The sequence below is a fragment of the Stenella coeruleoalba genome (assembly GCF_951394435.1).
Source record: "Stenella coeruleoalba genome assembly, chromosome: 15".
Lineage (NCBI taxonomy): Eukaryota > Metazoa > Chordata > Mammalia > Artiodactyla > Delphinidae > Stenella > Stenella coeruleoalba.
Window position 1 is genome coordinate 71536322 of NC_137161.1, and position 12252 is coordinate 71548573.

A 12252-nucleotide genomic window follows, 5' to 3' on the forward strand; every position below is an offset into this window, starting at 1 on the left:
GCGCCACCAGGGAAGCCCTCCTTAAAGTTTTGAATGTTTCTAATCAGGGGAGTTTTAGAAAGATTCCCTGACGAGTGATCAATCTCTTTGATCAAAAGGATGAATAATCACTCTCATCATCGAAGAAATGCAAATCCTTTTACAATGAGTAGTCTTTCCGTATCTTCCCCAGATTAAGCACTGGGGAAGAAAAGAGGAAACTGGAACCTTCTAGCACTTGCTAATGGATTTATAAAGAGGTCCAGTTACTTGTACTCAAGAGAAAATGGGTAGGTGCACATCCAATGATCTGTGATTCCATTCCTGGATATAAACCTGAGAAAAATCCCACTCGGGGTCACCACAATATTGCCTGTGATAGCAACATACTGGGGGGCTAGAACGGGGTTTGGTTACAAGTGACAGAAATCCTCCAATAGCAGTGATTTTTTTTTTTTTTTTTTTTTTTTGGCCACACGGCTTGCAGGATCTTAGTCCCTGGCTAGGTTTTGAACCCGGGCCCCAGCAGTAAAAGTGCCAAGTCCTAACCACTGGACCACCAGGGAATTACCACCCGATAGCAGTGATTTAAACAAGACAGGAAGTTCCCCTTCTCGCCAAAGCCCAGAGGTCAGTAGTGCAGGGATGGTAAGACGCTGCATGGAAGCTCAGACCCAGGCGCCTTCTCTCCTTGTCCTGCCCTGCATGGCTTCCTTCCCCAAGGTCACCTTGTGTCAGTAGGGATGCTCCACTTCCAGTGAGCAGCAGGAATAAAGCCAAAGAGAGGGGCACACACTGCCCGCTTAGGAACGTGTCCTGGAAGTCGCACACCTTCGTCTGAATTGGCATTTGGCCACACTTGGCTACAGTGGAGGCTGGCAAGCACTGTCTTCATTCTGAATTCTCTGTGTTTTGCTAAAAACCAGAGGTTCTGTTACCCTGGGAGGAGGAAGAATAGGTGTGAGGGGACAACAAATGGTCTGAGCCACAGGGGTCATGGGGAGGGCGTGGTCACGGGAAGGACAGAGAGACAGAAATCCTCAAATATACACAAGTTGAATGTATTCCCGTTTATTCTGTTGAGATTGAACATATTTTAATTTTAACGTGTTCAGACTTATTAATGGACATAAAATATCTGAAAAAAATGAGTTATACCATATCACGGATTATTTAAATGTTAAAAAATTTTCTTTCTATATTTCCCACATTGTAAGTTCAAAGGAATACCACAATCCAACGAAAAACTCTTTAAAGAGAGTGATATGTTTTTGCCAAAATTATACCACCTATCAGTGGAAAATTCATGGCTTTATTAGTAGACGGTGCTGAGAAAACTGGCTCATTATATGGTGAAACTAAAACTTGGATCTCATAGACAAAGGTGAATTTCAAATAGTTTAAAAGTAGTATTCAACATTTCAGCAGCCAGTACAGCCTGGCATTAACCAATGAGAACAAATATTTGACCATGCAAAGCAGATGCCAGTACATACCAGTGTGTACTGGCTGGACTTCAGCCCGATATTAGTGGCCTAAATGTGAAAGAAAAGCTAATAAACTAACAGAAGAAAAACGTAAAATATCTTAACTACTTTTAAATAAGAAATCAAAAAGCAACAAAATAGTTAATTCATCTACATTAAAATTAAGAATTTCTGTTCAGTGAAGGACACCCCTCAATATACAAACACAAGTGCCGTTTTGAGAGTTTTTTGCAACTGCCCAGGAATATACGAAGAACTTTTGAGAGTAAACAAACAAAAAAAAGATAGGAAGCCCCCATGAGAAAATGAGCAATTCACACAAAGGGAAACCAGAAAAGCTGACAGGTATATAAAGAAATTCCCCAAATTACTGGTGATCAGATGAATGTACATTAAAATACAGCACAACTTTACACCCAGCAGACCAGCAAAAATTAGAAAGTTGGGCAGTAGCAAGTGCTGGTGAGGATGAGGAGAAATAGGAAGCTTTAAGTGGGAGAGTCAATGACCATTCTGAAAACAAATAGAGAAATTAACCTGTCCGACCCATATTCCCGTCCTGGGTACCTCTGCCAGAGAACTTTTCACAAAATATGGACGGGGACACATAAAAAGAGGTTCATGCTGAGGAGTTGGAGGCACCCAGGTGTCCACCACTTAGCAAACGTGTAAACAAAATGCAGTTGACACCCACCATGGAATACCTCAGAGCAGTTCAAAGAAATAAAGCTGATGTAGCATAAGCAACACAGGTCGAGTGAAAAAAGCTACAAGATCTACAGCATGATACTACATGTGGAAAAAGTATATGCACACGCACAACACGGCATTTTTCGAGGATACATTCACATTCAGAAACATGTAATCAACACATTAAAATGGACGCTTACGGGAGAGGATGGAGTGAAGGGGAAAAGCCATAAAACCAGAGAAGCCTTGCGTGGACTGGAATCCTGAGATCCAAAACCAAAAGGCTCAAGGTGCTCAATTATGCCTTAAATAATGTGTGTGCAACAGGAAGGTGGCTTGAAAGGGTCCTGGGGTGAGGAAGACACCCAAGCCTGAGAATTTACTATATTCTTCAAAAGAATAACCCATCGTCTGCCTCTGCTGAAGCTAATACACGTGTGAGCTCGATCCTCTAGTTTCCTGCAGGCTGAGGAGCCACACCCCTGTATGTGCCTCAAGCAAACTTCACCCCCACCCCCCGGTGACACTGAGGCCACTGCTGGTCCTGGACGTGGCATAAATGCCAGGCCTGGAATCCCATACCAGGGATTTCATGTTGATTTCAACTCACTCTTTCAATAGGAGCAGTCTCATAAAGAGACATTTCGATAAAGGAAAGGGTGATGGTGGAGGAAAGGGTGAGGGTAAGGGATACCTTCTCCATGTCCCAGGGGACTGCAAAACTCAGCACACCCTGTGGATGGAGCCACAGTCCTCCCAGGGCAGCAAGGACCACCACACAACTAATCAGGTAGCTAACGGCTGGAAACCAGGGTCGACGGGGCGGGGCGGGGGTGGTCCAAGCTCACCCCTTGATTTTGCTTCCGCTTGAGGATACGTTCTACCTCAGTTTCAGCGAGCCCTTATGGGGCCAAAAGGGGGCAGCCGCTCTCCCCAAGTCCAAGCTGGGCCTCTAAACAGGGAGTGGGGTTTCAGCTCCAGACCTCGATGAGGTCCCCGGATTCCATGCCCAGATCAGCCGGCAGCTCCTTGCCTGAAAGCTTTGTCCCATCGAAGAAGAAGGAGAGCTTGCGGCCCGAGAGTCCCATGGCCTCCTCGTAGCGGGACATGAGGGTCTTGAGAGGAGAATCCTGGATGGAGAGGAAAAACTGGATGTAAGAATTTGAAAAGAGGGGCTGAGGAGAACTTGTAGGGACAGACAGAGGACTTGCGACAGGGAGGACAAGGGGACAAGTCAAGTCAGAGCCCACGGAGGGAAAGGCAACTGGCTGAAGAGGCCAGCGGCAAGCTGGTTCCTCTCTAGGGAGCTGGGCCACAGAGCCCAGGACTGGGATGTCGGCTGTGGGTCAGGCAGGTTCTCCAAAGCCGGTCTCCTCACCTACGATGGAGGCATGAATCACAAGGAGGAAGCCAGCCGGGCTCTGGCTTCTGACCCAAGCTGGGGGCCAGGCGCTCCCACTGAAATGGATGTATAACCCTAGCCAAGTGCTATGGGTTGATTGTGTCCCCCAAAAAAGATACCTTGTGGTCTTAACCCCTGGTAAATGTGCATGTGACCTCATTTGGAAGATGTTATCAAGATAAGATGAGGTCATACTCGATTACAGTGGGCACTAAGGCAACAGGACTGGTGTGCTTATAAGAGAAAACAGACACACAGAGAGACACACAGTGAGAACGTCATGTGAGGAAAGAGGCAGAGACTGGAGTGATGCAGCTGTGAGCCAAGGACTGCCAGCCACCACCAGAAGCTAGGAGGAAGCAAGGAAGGATTCTACCTAGAGTCTCTGAAGGAGCATGACCCTGCTGACAACTTTTCTTTTTTTATAGTTGATTTACAATATTTTATTAGTTACAGGTTTACAACATCATGATTCAATATTTTTATAGATTATACTCTATTTAAAATTATTATAAAATAATGGCTATATTCCCCTCTTCTGTCCAATATATCTTTTTTTTTAACATCTCTATTGGAGTATAATTGCTTTACAATGGTATGTTAGTTTCTACTTTATAACAAAGTGAATCAGCTATACATAAACATATATCCCCATATCTCCTCCTTCTTGCATCTCCCTCCCACTCTCCCTATCCCACCCCTCTAGGTGGACACAAAGCACCGAGCTGATCTCCCCGTGCTATGCAGCTGCTTCCCACTAGCTATCTATTTTATATTTGGTAGTGTATATATGTCATTGCCACTCTCTCACTTCGTCCCACCTGCTGACAACTTGATTTCGAACCTGTAGCCTCCAGAACTGTGAAAGAATACATTTCTATTGTTTTAAGCCACCCAGTTTGTTGTATTTTGTTATAGCAGCTCTCAGAAACTAATATGGCCAAGTTACTCCACCTCTATAGAGGTTGGCTTCCGTATTTGTTAGATGAGGGTAACAACAGTGCTTTCCCATATAAGATTGTTGTGAAATTCAATAATATCCTGAATGTGAAGTAAATATCCTTAGCACAGGGACTGTCACTTCTTTTGTAATTACGATGGGTTTTATTGGTTACTGTCCAAGGGTGATTTTGACTTCAACCAGGAGTTAGGAGACCAGAGCCAGGCTCCCAGCAGAAGGGGGAGGGAAATTGAACACTGGGCTTTTTCCACTATCTAGGATGGGTGGGGACCCAAGACCACAGAGGGCAGTGACTCCATCCTCCACCCACTGACACGAGACCACAGAGCACGGGGCAAGGGGCACAGAGAGCCAACTCCCCCACTCACTCGAGGCAGCGAGACTTCCAGCAGCTGGTGCTTCTCCTTCCCCTGCACCCGCAGCTGGAGCAGGTGGGACTTCTCTGTGACATCCGGAGAACTTGCTAGCACCACGCAGTCTGTGGGGGGCAGGATCGGGAAGCCAGGCCTAAGCGGGGGTTGGAAGCAGGGTCCCCTCTGGGCCTCTTCCCATATCCCCTCCCTGTGGCAAAAGCCTCCTCAAGCCTCCCTGCCTTCCTCTCACCAATGATGTCAGCCACTCCAAGCTTTAGGGTCCTGGGGGTGGCGGTAGGGGACAGCTCTGTCTCTCCGAAGAGCAAGAGGATCCTGCTTGGGGACACCCCAAGACGGCCGGCCATGTGGTCCACCACGCTCTGGAGGGGCTCTGACTGGGAGGGGGACAAGAAGTGAAGGAGGCCTTCCTGCCTTGATGTGCTTCCCCCCACCCACCCCCAGTTTCTGGCCTTAACTACTTGCTGAATTCCTCATCTGTGAGTTCCACCATATTTACCTGGCAAGGCATAAAATAAAATCATGTTAATAAGGGGTTCAGGCAAGTGACACAAAGACACGAAGCAGCCATGAGTTAGGAGAGAAAAGGGAGTGGTGGGGATTGCGGCCAACCAGAACCAGATACGCCCCATCTAAACAGGCCAGCTGTTCCGCAGTTCCAGCTGATTGGTACCATGTAGGAATATGGGCCAGGTACTGTATCTTCCTATTTAAGAGAAACCAGAAATCTGGACCCTGGTACAAAATCACCCATTGCAAAGGTTGGCGATGAACTCATATGTTCATGTGAGTCATACATGGGACTTCCCTGGGGGTCCAGTGGTTAAGACTCCACGCTTCCTCTGCAGGGGGTGCGGGATCGATCCCTGGTTGGGGAAGTTCTGCATGCCTTGAAGTGCAGCCAAAAAAATAAATAAATAAAAGCACCGTACAGCACAAAAGAAGAAGAAGCATGGGACTTCCCTAATGGTCCAGTGGCTAAGATTCTGCGTTCCCAATGCAGGGGGTTCGATCCCTGGTCAGGGAACTAAGATCTCGCATGCCACACAGCAGGGGCAAAAAAAAAAAAAGAAGAAGAAGAAGAAGCACAGTTGATAAGGCCATGGGCTGCCAGTTCACAAGCCCTAGCTTAGTTGCTTGCCTGATGCATGGTTACTGCTCGATAAATGGTCACTTCTGTTATCATTCTTGTTTTGGAATTGGAGTCATCCCTACAAAAAGAGTAGCCTTCATCAGGAAGCTAGCGGGGATCGGAATGACCAAGTGACATCTGGGTGTCCAAGGCAGTAAGAGCAAGCACAAGAGGGAAGCACAGGGTCCGAGGGAAGGAAAGAGGGAGGGATGCACCCTGGGGAGGGGCTACCAAGCAAAGCTGCTTAGGATGTTTTAGTGGAGCCTTGAAAACGGGTGGGAAGTTTGCCAGAAAGAGAGGGGAGAGGGAGGAAAAAAATCTCCCAAGGGGAAGAGTGAGCACAAAGGCGCACAGGGCTGAACAAGCGCTGGGCAGCTCCAGACAGCAGGATGGGCACAGGAAGCCACGGTCCCTCTGCCCAGACACCACAGTCTCTCCACAGACAGTTCCTGGGACCCTTCTCCCAGGCTCTTCAGGCACTTACCATTCTGACGGGCAATCTGATCAGGTCAGCTCGGCACTGGATTTTGAGCGGCAAGAGCCGAGGGTTCTCTGGGAGAGTGGGCCCCTCCAGTAGGACCACCTCATCTTCTTGGCTCAGGTGGTCCTGGCCCTGGGGCTGCTTGGGACTCAGGCAGGAACGGAGATCTTGGAGGCGCTTGTTCACCTCTCTGGGGTGCAGAAGGAACTGTGGGTCAGTCAGGGTGGGCCCCTCCACCCTGCCCCTCTCCACCCCGCCCAGAGCCCCCTGCCCCTGGCACCTTAACTTCTGGAGTGCCCGAGCATGCTTCCTGCTGTTGGTCCGGGGCAGACGTGGAGGCAAAGGTGAGGTGTCCTGAACCCTGTAGAGATAAAAGAGGGACAGGATGGAGAAAGAGGTGAGACCCCAGCCCCACACCTCTCCTCATGGGACCCCTGGGGACCAGAGGGGTACCTGGAGAATCAAGAGAGAGCATCTTCCGGTGACATCCATCTTATGGGAAGACAGGGGGAGGTAAGGACAGGGAAAACCTGAGTCATAATTTTTATATTTATATGACCCAAATATGAGGGAGGAGAATGCCTAACTTTTAAGATAAGTTACTTCCCAGGTAAATGTCTGATAACATCCAAATGACACCAAGCACTTACTATCGGCCAAGGGTTAACTCTTAATTTACCCCAAAATTCTGACCCAGGTACCACTATTATCCCCATTTTACAGAAGAGAAAATTGAAGCACAGAGAGGCTGGCTAAGAGACAGCTGCCGGATTTGAACCACAGGGCAGTGTGCAGAGCCACACCCTTCACCCCTGCATCACTACTTTCTTAGACAAAAAGCTGAAATCTCCACTTCCTGGCGGGTCCTGAGGGCCCGCTGTCATCCTCTGATGGGGCTCACCTCTTCTTTGCCCCAAGGAGAGCTTCATTCCTCACCTGAGCCTCAAGACTCCTTCCGTCCTTCTCCTTACCCTTTGAGGAGGCAGCCAAGGTTCTGCCTGCCTCAGCCTAGCCCCCCCAACTCCCTTGCTGCTCCAGCGGCCCCAGGGCCCTCGCCTCACTCACAGTAACATCTCTTTCTTCTCTTCTCCATCCCTACTCCTCAGCTTCTTCTTCCAGGGAGAATTGGGACGTGGGGAATCCTCAGCGTGGAGACTGCTGGAATCTGCCATGTCCGCCTCTGGGGACAGAGCAGGAGGAAGTGGAAAGGGTTAGCCAAGAGAGGGCAGCGGGAGGCCAAGGAGAGACAAGTCAGGGGCTTCAGAAGGTTCTGAGAAAGGCGGAGACTAAGGGAGCCCCAGACACACACCATCACTGGGGAAGGGCTCAAGGGGTGTGAGTCAAAAGGGAAAAGCCTACCTCAGAGAGAAGAATGAACTGGAGCCTGACAGATTAGAGCAAGAGAGTGTCAGAACTTCGTGCTAAGGCATGAGACAGTGGTGAGTGTGGACAGTCGGAAAGTGGCTCACCCCAACTGGAGCATGCTCTTCTCACTTTTGATCACATGCACCCCACAAATGAAGAACACTGAGCACACAACCCGGAAGATAGGTATTTACTTAATACACATATACTACTTACTATACAGGGACGTACTATTATATATGTTATGAAACATACACTAAAACAAATGTCAAAGGATGGGTTTTTTTTCTGATATTTCTCTTATTTTCTTCCCATACTCAGTTTGGTGGGCACAGAGAGACTGTGACTCTGGGGTGGAGGAGGGGGTGTGGGGCAGGGAGGGAATGAGGTAAAGAGGTAAGTACAGGCCTTCTGAGCCTACGTTTCTCAAATTTCATCCGTGTGTCATTGCCATGTTTTGCCATATCTCTGTATTATTTAATATCTTTCTTTCTTTCTTAAGTTAATTTATTTATTTTTAGCTGCGTTGGGTCTTCGTTGCTGCGTGTGGGCTTTCTCTAGTTGCGGCGAGCGGGGCTACTCTTCGTTGCGTGCGCGGGCTTCTCATTGTGGTGGCTTCTCTTGCTGCGGAGCTCAGGCTCTAGGCGCGCAGGCTTCAGTAGCTGTGGCATGTGGGCTCAGCAGTTGTGGCTCGCAGCCTCTAGAGTGCAGGCTCAGTAGCTGCGGCGCACGGGCTTAGTTGCTCCGCGGCATGTGGGATCTTCCTGGACCAGGGCTCGAACCCGTGTCCCCTGCATTGGCAGGCGGATTCTTAACCACTGTGCCACCAGGGAAGTCCTAATATCTTTCTTTAAATCACTCATTTTAACTTGAATATCTTATAAAAGGAAATCAGGTATAATATTCTAAACTACAGAAGCTCTTTTCCATTTGCTTGCCACACGATCATCATTAACCATAAGATAATTACTCTGAATACAAAACAGTGATAATGAATCCTAGATCAGTGGTTCTCAGAGGCAATTTTGCCTCCTGGGGGACATGTGGCAATGTCTGTAGACAATTTTGGTTGTCACAATGAGGGGAGGAAGGGGTTGGGGTATGATACTGGGATCTGGTGGGTAGAGGTCAGGATGTTGCTAAACATCCCACAGGGCACAGGACAGCCCCAAACAAAGAATGATCCAGTCCAAATGTCAGTAGCACCGAGGTTGTGAAATCCTGTCCTAGTAGCTGCCAGAGGTCTGAGATTCTGCGTTTCTGACAAACGCCTGGAAGATACCCAACATTCCTGGGTCCACATTTTGAGTGGCAAGGACAGAGGTGCCTTTGTACTTCTCTGTTCCAGGTGCCATATATGTAGTCCAAGAGGGGGCTTTCTATATATTCTCTTTAATTAAGTCTCACCAGAATCCTTTGACATAGGTCCATTTTTTATCCCCATTTTGCTGATGAGGAAATTGAAGCATTGAGAGATTAACTCGCCCAAGGTCACACAGCTACTAAGGGGTAGAACTGGCATTCAAACCAGGCCTGCTGGTTCCCAAATCAGCTCTTAATCACCCTGCCATACTCCCTCATGGTGCAAAAGTCTTAGTCCAAGGTCTGCATTTGCCCACTGGATCGCTTCCCTATTAGACTTGATTCCTACTCACTGCCCTTGAGCGGTTTGCAAAAATCACATCACTGAGGGAGAATAAAGGCTGGGCAGCCCTGAAAAGATTCAAATAACACCCTGCTGGCTCCAGAGTGTTCCCAAGACACTTGTTGAAGATGTAACAAGATGTTACAGATTCTTAACACTTCCCCCTCCCCTGTTCCCAGGATTACAGAATCAGAATCTCTGGGGCTGGCACCTGGAAATCTGTATATTAGCTCACTCTTATGCCTATTAGAGTTGGCGGAAGGGTGTTTTGATAGCATTTTCTGTGCCTTCTGGTTAACAATCCAGCTCCTTTCAGGATTGGAGCTTTTTCTGGCTAGGATGCAGGAGTCACCTGTCCCATGTCCTTCCCCTGAGCCTCAGGAAACAACTAACTGCAGGGATGTAAACTCCAGAAAATCTCCTCAAAGAGGCCAGCGCTGGGCACCTCTCCCTAGAAGCCCTCGCTTACCTTCCTCAGTCTCTGGGGGGCAGAATTTCAGGAGGGACTTGTGGTCTGGGATGAGGTGGAGGCTGCTTTTCACCTGCAAAGAAAAAGTAGATCAGTCCCAAATCCTCCCTCCACTTAAAGAGAAAACTGGGGTCGATTCTTCCCTCACACCCAGGCCTCCTCCAGCTCCCAAGTCCTCCCTAAGGATGTAGACATTACAGCCCTCCCACAGGGACTCAGGAGCTCAGCTTCCCCAGGATCCAAAATTGGAGTACCCTACCGTACGGTATCACTTATATGTGGAATCTAAAATATGACACAAACGAACATATCTACAAAGCAGAAACAGACTCACAGACATAGAGAACACACTTGTGGTTGCCAAGGGGAAGGGGCGAGGGATGGACTGGGAGTTTGGGGTTAGTAGATGCAAACCATTACATATAGAATGGATGGACAACAAGGTCCTACTGGATAGCACAGGGAACTATATTCAATGGAAAAGAATATAAAAAAGAATGTGTAGGGCTTCCCTGGTGGCGCAGTGGTTGAGAGTCCGCCTGCCAATGCAGGGGACACGGGTTCATGCCTCAGTCCGGGAAGATCCCACATGCCGCGGAGCGGCTGGGCCCGTGAGCCATGGCCGCTGAGCCTGCGCGTCCGGAGCCTGTGCTCCGCAACGGGAGAGGTCGCGGCAGTGAGAGGCCCGCGCACCGCAAAAAAAAAAAAAAAAAAAAAAAAAAAAAAGAATGTGTATACATACATGTATAACTGAATCACTTTGCTATACAGCAGAAATTAACACAACATTGTAAATCAACTACACTTCAATTTAAAAAAATAAGTACTCTGACTCCGACACCCCTTTCCCTAATGCACTGTAAGGATGCAAGGTTAGTTCCCCTTTTTTACGAAGCTGCTAGCCATCCTGCTATCTTAGAATCCTTGGGAATCTCAGCCCCCTAGCTCACCCTACCACGTGGGGACTCCAGCCTCCTGGAGCCCCCAGTTCTCTCTGAACTTCCATGGACCCCAGTCCCCATCTTCCTGGATCTTTAGCAATGGGCCCCAACCTTAAAACCCAGTATGCCCCAAATCCCAGCCCTAGGAGCCTCAACTCTTCTCTGAACCATCAGGGATCCCAAACCCTTAGGCTCTCTATACCCCCGACACTCCAGCTCCTGGGAATCCCAAACTCCCAGCACACTCCAAACCCCTTCACCTCCCCAATTTACAGAAACCCAGGAACCCTGCCCCCAAGGCTCCTAGCCCCTGCTTCCGTTTAGTCTCCCAAGACCAATCCTAGAACCCTACCCTCAACATTTCTAAACCCAGCCCTTCCGCGCTAGCCCTCTCGGGGACCCGCGTGCACCTTCTCGGAGTACACTGGAACCGCCGGTGCCTCCTCGGGATCCAGCAGCAACTGCCGCCGCCGCCTGACCAAGACCCGAGGGGTTTCAGCCGGCCGTGCGTCCGCCCCTTCGCTGTCACTGTCGCTGTCGTCCCGGGGCGCGGCCGGCACGGGGGGTTCCGGGAGCGGGACCTCGGCCGGGTCCGCAGCGCCCCGCGCCGTTGCGACCTCCAAGACATCCTCATCGCTGTCGCTGACCAAGTCCACAAGCACCGAGTCCAGGGTGCGCCGGGCTGGCGATCGTTGAGCGCCAGGACGCCGGCCACGGCCGCCCCGGGATCCCCGAGCCCCTCGGCCGACACCGCCGCCTCTGGGCCGCCGGCCCTTTTTCCTCACCGGCTCCGCCATGGCACACACCCGGCTGCCACAGTCGCCCGCCTCTAGCCAACTCGCCTGGCCCCCTCCAGCGGCTTCCGCCCTTCATTGGGTGAACTGCCTGCTAGTCAGCACCTCTCCCCGCCCACACCCTCTGGATCCACCTCTCCGCCTTTTCACTGGTCGCTGCACCCGCCCATCACACATTCACCACTGAAACCAAGGCGCCAAAGATTCCAATCAGCCTCGGCGCAATCGGCGTAGGTTTCGACTCGTCCCGGCTCACCCATTGGCCTGACCATCCTTCTACAAAGCCCCGCCCACTGAAGAGAGTCTTTTTCCTGGTAGGTGGAGGAGCGGGGCATCCTGGGAATTGTAGTCTGCAAGCCCTCAGGCTAGAGTGGAAGGAGTCCGGCTGGGAATTGCTTTTAGAAACCGCAGACCTCACGGGTATCCCGTTTATTCTTTCCCCCAACCGCTTGGTGGGCTGAGTAATTCCGCTCGACGCCGACCCCTCGCACACGACCCCTCCTCACGTACAGAATCCGCACAATACGACCCTGGA

The 12252-nt window shown here is 49.9% G+C and overlaps 1 protein-coding gene across 1 annotated transcript; it reads right to left on the minus strand.

Moving 5' to 3' along the window:
• Nucleotides 1–1030: 1030 nt before the first annotated feature.
• On the minus strand, nt 1031–11787 carry NFATC2IP (nuclear factor of activated T cells 2 interacting protein). The gene is made up of 8 exons (XM_079945189.1): nt 11334–11787; nt 9983–10055; nt 7569–7683; nt 6784–6864; nt 6507–6693; nt 5123–5267; nt 4888–4997; nt 1031–3286 (listed from the first exon to the last, which is right to left on the minus strand). Exons 1-8 carry the CDS (start codon nt 11718–11720, stop codon nt 3128–3130), a joined length of 1257 nt encoding a protein of 418 aa, XP_079801315.1. The 5' UTR covers nt 11721–11787; the 3' UTR covers nt 1031–3127.
• Nucleotides 11788–12252: the final 465 nt, after the last annotated feature.

Excerpts from the sequence above, each read along its gene's own strand:
- NFATC2IP (XM_079945189.1), bottom strand. The coding sequence starts at position 11,720 with ATGGCGGAGCCGGTGAGGAAAAAGGGCCGGCGGCCCAGAGGCGGCGGT. Across the intron at positions 5,268-6,506 it reads TCAGATTGCCCGTCAGAATG|TCAGAGCCCCTCCAGAGCGT; the intron begins GTAAGTGCCTGA and ends TCCCCCTCCCAG. Across the intron at positions 4,998-5,122 it reads TGGAGTGGCTGACATCATTG|ACTGCGTGGTGCTAGCAAGT; the intron begins GTGAGAGGAAGG and ends TGCCCCCCACAG.